At 36.0% G+C, this 7600-nt stretch overlaps 1 protein-coding gene across 1 annotated transcript; it reads right to left on the bottom strand.

Annotated features, from left to right (window-relative positions):
* Positions 1-828: 828 nt before the first annotated feature.
* On the bottom strand, positions 829-3441 carry LOC137727731 (small ribosomal subunit protein eS4). The gene is made up of 5 exons (XM_068466548.1): positions 3297-3441; positions 2756-2833; positions 2453-2633; positions 1906-2003; positions 829-1460 (listed from the first exon to the last, which is right to left on the bottom strand). Exons 1-5 carry the CDS (start codon positions 3297-3299, stop codon positions 1026-1028), a joined length of 795 nt encoding a protein of 264 aa, XP_068322649.1. The 5' UTR covers positions 3300-3441; the 3' UTR covers positions 829-1025.
* Between the last annotated feature and the right edge of the window lie 4159 nt (positions 3442-7600).

Here is a 7600-nt window from a genome sequence, read left to right as displayed (position 1 = left end):
CGCTAAACCAAGTACTCTTGTACATTTGCATACATATATCTCAAACACGAATTTTTTTTTTTTTTTTGAAACATTTCAAACATGATGTTGAAGTACTTGAATGAACCCAAAGTGATTTTGTTAGATTAGGTGTCACATTAGTCATCAAAGGGATTTGAACCCACGCTCAACTTTTTTCCATCATTGTGGTAAAGGATCACTTGCCACTGCTTACTTATGTACTTGAGCGATCACAGCTAAAGACAAGATTGCTTAAATCACTGCATAGTTCAGGATCTCTTGCACCAAGTTCAGCATCCTTAACTATATTCGTGAGAATATAAGTGCGCCGAATCTGTATCAAGCTACAAGGACACAGGTACACATCAATTCTAGGTCTCATTATTAGATGCTGTTGCTGCTGCGAGTTCCAAGTCCAATTCAAACAATGTGCTATTTATATTGAGCCCCTTTTCGATCACCCGAACAACCCTATAGCTGTCGAAGAAGAAGACGACTCGGAAGACCAAGCATCTCCAACAACGCCCTACCAGAACGTCGTAAAACATAAGATGTTGATCAACCCCCACCCCGGATCACCAACATTGCTTTCCCTGCTTGCACCATTTCTCACAAAGATCGCAATCACTGGTATCGACAAATGCCACCAGCCTCAGATTGCAATCACTGGTGTCCCCTTTGTCAATACCCAATGCCACCAGCCGCAGCCGGTGTTGAATAACAGGGGCCGGCCAGCGGGGCAAAACTTCAGATGAATAAACAGTAAACATAAAACGATGTAACATTCTTAACTAGGGTGGCTAAGAAATCTAGAAACAACCAAGTGACAAAGCAAAATTACTTCAAAATAACATAAGCATAAAGTCGGTGCAACAACTAAAGTTATTTGTATCAAGATGTGAAAGGGTGAAAGAAATAAACAAGACAAAATTTGCAGCATAATATCCGAAGTTAATAGGTATCCACTACAAAAACATAGGTGAAAATCGTCATATAATTTTAAAGCTTGTTTTCAACGCGACAATTTAAGCCGTGGCTGTGGCTTGTGCTGCCGCTCTCTTCTTGGCCTCTTCAATAATGGTAAGCTTAATACCCTTACCCTTAGGAAGGCTTATCCATGGCTTGGTCCCCTTGCCAATTGTGAACACATTGCCCAACCGAGTTGCAAACTCATGACCACTGGCATCCTGGACGTGGATTGTCTCGAAGCTGCCCTTATGCTTCTCCCTGTTCTTGATTACTCCAACACGCCCCCTGTTCCTTCCTCCAGTCACCATGACCACATTGCCAACATCAAACTTGATGAAGTCAGTGATCTTGTTGGTTTCCAAGTCCAGCTTAATGGTGTCATTTGCCTTGATGAGAGGGTCTGGGTAACGGATTGTACGCCCGTCGTAGGTGTTTATGTACGGAATGCCTTTCTGTCCAAACTGCACAGATCGGACTTTGCAGAGCTTGAACTACAAGAGTTAATGAATCAAATATCAAAACATTAATACATCAATTCCATAACTTGCAAACGCCGAAAACAAGTAATTATGTTATCCCATAAAAGCATAACTTTTGATACATTTTTACGACGTTTCTATATACAAACTTGAAATGACAATTAAATGAGACAAACTTATCCACATGAACAATAGATCTTCAGCCAGTGAATTTTGAATGGTTCCATATATTTTCATCAAGAAAAAAAAAAATAAAGCAGGGCAAGTGGTAGTCTTAACATGTCTGCTTAGTTTGATCAATTCTATCAAGTACACTGTGTATAGGTGCTGGGTTATCTTGTACAGACAACCATAATAATTCTTTCATATATAAAGACTATATCAATTCAGAAAAGCAACGTTAATTTAACAAAGAAAACCACCATGAGACAAATGCAAGAGGAATGAAGAAAAGAACCTTTGCTTCTTCATCCCTGATTGAATGGAGACGGAACCGACCCTTGGTGTCATAAAGAAGACGGAAGTTCTCATTTGTCTTGGGGATTGAAACGACATCTGAAAACATAAAGCACAATGCTCATAAATTTTCCTTCTCACAAGTCATAGATAAATTCTGAACCCTAAGATGGAAAAAAATAAAAAAAAATAAAAAAAAACACAACTAAACACACAAATAGATCCCAAATTACGAGCAAGAAAGTTTCCTATGCCAGGACACACATTGGTCACTCTCCACCAATTAAAATGTCCAACCAACTTACAAAATACTTCCTATGATGGTAGAAACATTCGCTAATTGATAAAGCATAAACATGTCTTATTATATGGAAAACCAGTCGAAATTAAAAATAGGTTCTCTAAAGCAGCCATCAATTGATAACCAAGTAGCTAGTTGTCCATGAGGATTGTTCAAATTAATTATCATAGAGCTGACATAACAACATGAGTAATGGTTAAGAACAACTGAAGTAGCAATATATCATAGAAGAGAGCGTTGTGCATACCCATGAAACCAGAAGGATATGTCTTATCTGTCCTTACTTTCCCATCAACGAGAACATGTCGTTGCATCAGAATGGAAATGACCTCACGGTATGTCAGAGCATACTTCAACCGATTACGCAAGATGATAACCAATGGCAGGCATTCCCTGGATTTGTGAGGTCCAGACGAAGGCTTGGGAGCCTAAACAATAAAATTAAGAAACCAAAACTGAATTAGTCGATTACCACATAAAATATTAGAGGAACTACAACCATTGCACGATTCAGTTAAAAAAAAACACATGCATAGAGAATATAACTTACAAATGCACCACCGAGTTTGTCGAGCATCCAATGCTTGGGGGCATTGAGCCTCTTCAAATGTTTCTTCAAACCACGAGCCTGTTGCAACCAAAAAATACAAAATTAAAAACAACCCCACTTCAACATTGTAATTATAACGCATAACGATCAAAGAATTAGCAGACACGATGATCCAATAACACAATTTTAGCCATATGAATATCCAATACATTTCACAAAATCCAAAATATTTAAATTACAAAGAATAAGAAATCAAAGATTTTTCGCTTCGAATAACCTAATTTAACAATTATCCAGTAACTCTTGGCAAAAACAAACAATTACCCATAAAATTTTAACTAGGAAAAATCAGCTAAAAACAAGAAGCAGCAGCAGAAATAGGTCCAAACTATTGATTCAATCTATACACAAATAGAGCTAGATTATACAAGTTCTAAAATCAATGGCGGCATCAAACATGCAGAAATCAAAAAGAAACAGATGGTATGAAGATTCAAAGCAAATTCGTGTGGAATTATCAGAGGAAAATGAAACTACGAACCATGTTGTAAGCTTGATTTCAGGTGAACTCCGCCGACCACCGCCGCCTCTCCTTCACTGCTCCCAAGTCCGAAGTCCGAAATCCGAAGCCGCTCGCTCTCTGTGATCTGTGGAAGCTACAAACTCTCACAGTTGCAGCTCTATATACCCCCTCTTGTTTTTTTGATGAAACCCTAATGAGCTCCCGCTTCAGGGCTCGAAACTGGGCCGACTTTTGGGCTTTAAATCTTTCTATTTATTTTCTTCTTTTGGGTTCGGTTAGAGAAATTTTTCAGTGTGTTGAAAAAATACTGATCGGTAGATCAAGTGTCATAACATAAACGGTTGAATTTTTTTTTTCAAGTATCCAACCCTTGTATTATAACACTTGATGTACCGAACCGTATTATTAGGTCACTAAAAATTTTCTCGTTTAGTTGGGGTTATATTCGTTTTTTGGTTCTTTGTACACTGATTTTTGTCTTTGGATATTAAGAGCATCTCCAGCAGTCCCCCAATTGCCCTTGTAATTGTGTTGAACAAAGCAAGTCCAACAGAGGAAAAAAAGGAAGGGCAATTGGGCCAAGGGCTTGTGCCCTTTCAACTGCCCTTGCATGAATCACATGGGCTTGCGCCCGCTGCATACAGAAATGGACCGAGTGGCGCTCGCGCACGTGCACAGCCCAAAGCCTACTAGCTCCTTGTTCCTCTAAGCTAAGTTATTGGTTTTCCAACAGTTAGTTAATCTGGACCGTTCGGTTTTTCAATGGTAAAAAAAATTGCAATTTTTCTGCAGCTGCCACATGGTGCAATATGGGCCGTCCAACATAAATAATTTTGAAATTGAACGATTAGGATTATTCCAACGGTAAAAAATTCAGATAAAGTACCCAAAAAATACCCCATTTTTTCTATAAATACCCTACTGTTGTCTTCATTTCATGTATTTGAAATATATTATTGAAATTAGACAATCATTTTGTTGTCATGGAACCAACTTATAAAGCATATAAAATTAAAAATATATATATATTTGTAAATATTGCCTTTACCATTCACAAAAGGGTACGCTTGCATAAAAGTAATTATTGTTTAGACTAAATAGTAAGGGCCAACTTCATTGTCCTTGCCCTTGTTTTGCCATCCTCCTCCTAAAGCGGGTGAAGATGCTCTAAACACCAATAGCGTAGTTGCCAAGTCCATCAGTTTCATACATTTACATTGTTTAAAGCACATTTTTGCCAACGTGATGTGAATTTGACATGAAAGCGTTTTCACATGCTCATCCAAATGTCAATACGACACGATGATACATCTGTTATTAATTATATATTTAGGATTTTGAAATGGATTTTAAATGAATTAGGCAAATGAATTATGATTTTAAGGAGAATCGCTTTATGCTCTGCAAAAATGAAAGATTTGAAAGGTTTTGATTATTTCGAATGGACGTGCATGTCTAGGGTGACCTCTTACCAAAAACACATGGACGCACAAAATTACATAAATATACACAAAAGTGGGCACGGCCGATGTCGATGGTTGGACTTGGGCACCACAATGGTCTCATTTTCTATACGATGAAAATGGCAACATAATTTTCATATTAACTAACATTGAAAGAAAAAACAATGGACGCGTCCTACCTAACGATCGAATGAATGAATAATTTGGAGAGATTTGTCATTGTACCCAGTAGCCAGTGGCGGATCCAAGAAATAAAATTATGGGGGTCAGTAAGAATAGCGTGTGCATCGCGCAAATTTTTTTTTACCAGAAATAGCATGCATATCGCCATTTCGAGTCTTGGTAGGCCTAAAGTTATTTGGAAAGACATATTGCACACCTGTTAATGTATGCAAGGGGCGACACCCAAGGTATCCATGGACATTCATCGAGTCTTGGTAGGCCTGAAGTCAGTTGGAAGGCATGTATGAAGTCAACTCTAATCTTCAAAAGGGCAGCACCCAAGGTATCCACGGACATTCACCGAAGTTCGAAGGGTCAGCACCCAAGGTATCCATAGACATTCACCAAAGTTCGGGGGTCAGCCCTGCCCTTCAATGCATCTGCCACTGCTAGTAGCGGAGCTACACTGGGGGCAATGTATGCTCACGACCCCAATAACCTAATGCTCCTCCTTGTATTTTGTTGTCTTGACCTCATAATTAGTTCAAAGAAGACCAAATTTGATGGTGTAGCACTGTAGGTGGAGCGGTGCTAGGTATTTTGCATACCATCCATTTGGAATTTGGCTTCATCAATGGGATTGGAGATACGAATTTTACTTCCTAATTCATCTTTCGCTTGCCAATTAGAATATTACAGAATTCATTTAATTACGTCTCTCATTAATTGTTTCAGCAACTATCTTCTTATTAAGTCTTGAATTTGATCACAATTTACATTATCATACCTACTATCAATGATGGAGTTTTAGTTTTCTTTTCAATGGATTGAATTGATCTAATAATTGAGCATTTGTAAGACTCATGGCAACTGATCACATATATTTGGTAACTTTTTTAATACAACGATATATTTATACTCAAGGGTGAGGGAATGAATTGGCTGTGAACTCATCATTCACAAGACTTGAACCTAAAAACTCTCACTTACAAGTAAAGAGTAATAGCATTAGATAGTAGTATTAAGTGAGACATGTATTTATACTTATAAGTAGGTTAATTCATTAAGTTTTTTTTCCTTGTGAAAAACTTATTTCTCATGACCCCATTATTACAAAATTCTGGCTCCGCCATTGGTTGTACCAAGAATATCGTTATGTGATGTTATTAATTATTCTACTAAATAAAGTATCATATATGTATTGTATTATAATAATATACTTTGTTGTCATTTAGTACTACGGTTTAGCAATATTCTGCTTCACTTGTAAGAGTAAGGTCTTAGGTTCGATTCTCGTCAAAGATAAATTTGAACCACATTAATATGACTAGCATGTTGTAAGGCTTAGCACATTCTCCCACCCCCATAGTGTAGATAATATCATTTGTTTTTAAAATAAAAATAAAAATACTTTATTTGGTAGTAAGAATCTGCTGTCTTTTGTCTTGAAGAATTTTGACAACTTATTTTCTTTACTTCATTCAATCTAAACAATAAAAATAAGCATAGAATGCGCGTGTAAAAAAAAATGTGTTAAATCCGTTTCTAGAAAAATATAGGTTGCAATGTGAAATTAGAAATAAATTGTAGGATTGATTTTGTTATGGATATTTGCTCACATACGTGAATGACTATTAGAGCGTTTTTACATTCGCGAAAATGAAATTAGTAGAAGGGGGAGCCATTTCCATCTCGAAATTTTATAATAACAATGTGAAAAGAAAGGATACATAACTTGTAGACTGTAGTAATGGTTTACATTATTTGGTTTACTTAATTACAAAATTGATTTTATATAACACACACACACACACACATATATATATATACACGCAGTTTCTAAATTCACTACGTGGAAAATTTTATTTTATTTTATTTTTAATTTTCCTATGTTAAAGTTAACTAAGAGTTTGTATGTAAGTGTTTTAAAATAACTGAAAGTTTTTTTGGTGAAATTAATTTTGGATTCTAAAAACATTTTATATGCTTTAATTTTGAAAGAAATACTAAATATGTGTTTTTTACAAAAAACACTTCCGAGTATTTTTTCAAGTAACTTTCTCTGATGCGGTTGAGGAATGGATGTGATAAATACACTCATGCAGTGCAACTTTTAATCTGAAATCACATCAATTGCTTTTGGGTAATGTTATGAGACTAAATTTGTAAATAAGGTTTTGAAAACTAAGAGACATAGAAATTGATGATTAATTTATTACTTAAATACTGATAAACGTGTTTATTCTTATTAGTGACACATCATTTAGTTTACAAATTTAATCTCTCTAACATTACCCATTGCTTTTACTCTAATTGCTTCATCAACCGCGTGGGGGTTTATCCACGTGTTAGGCCGCAATGAAAGCTATTATATTTAATAATCGAAAAAATAAAAGGAAAATTAATGAAAATGGTTTCAAAATTTTGAGTTTTAATGATAATGACAAAATAAAGGGTAAAGTGAATAGTATTAGGATTGACTTTTAGTGTAAAAATATGATTTTTTGTTAAAGTGAACAGTACTATGAGTTTTTCGGTAAAACTTCCAAAAATAAATACGGGAGGAAAAAACAGTGTGGTTCTAAGAGCCGACGTCGTTTTAGGGAAGACGAGCTACTTGCATAGGTGGCCTATAGACAGCGTCGAAAACATTCAATAAAAGGAGCATTTAAATCCACCAGCTTTTCAACGTGGGAC

This window comes from Pyrus communis, chromosome 3 (assembly GCF_963583255.1).
Source record: "Pyrus communis chromosome 3, drPyrComm1.1, whole genome shotgun sequence".
Classification (NCBI taxonomy): Eukaryota; Viridiplantae; Streptophyta; class Magnoliopsida; order Rosales; family Rosaceae; genus Pyrus; species Pyrus communis.
This window is presented reverse-complemented; position numbering and strand designations above follow the sequence as displayed.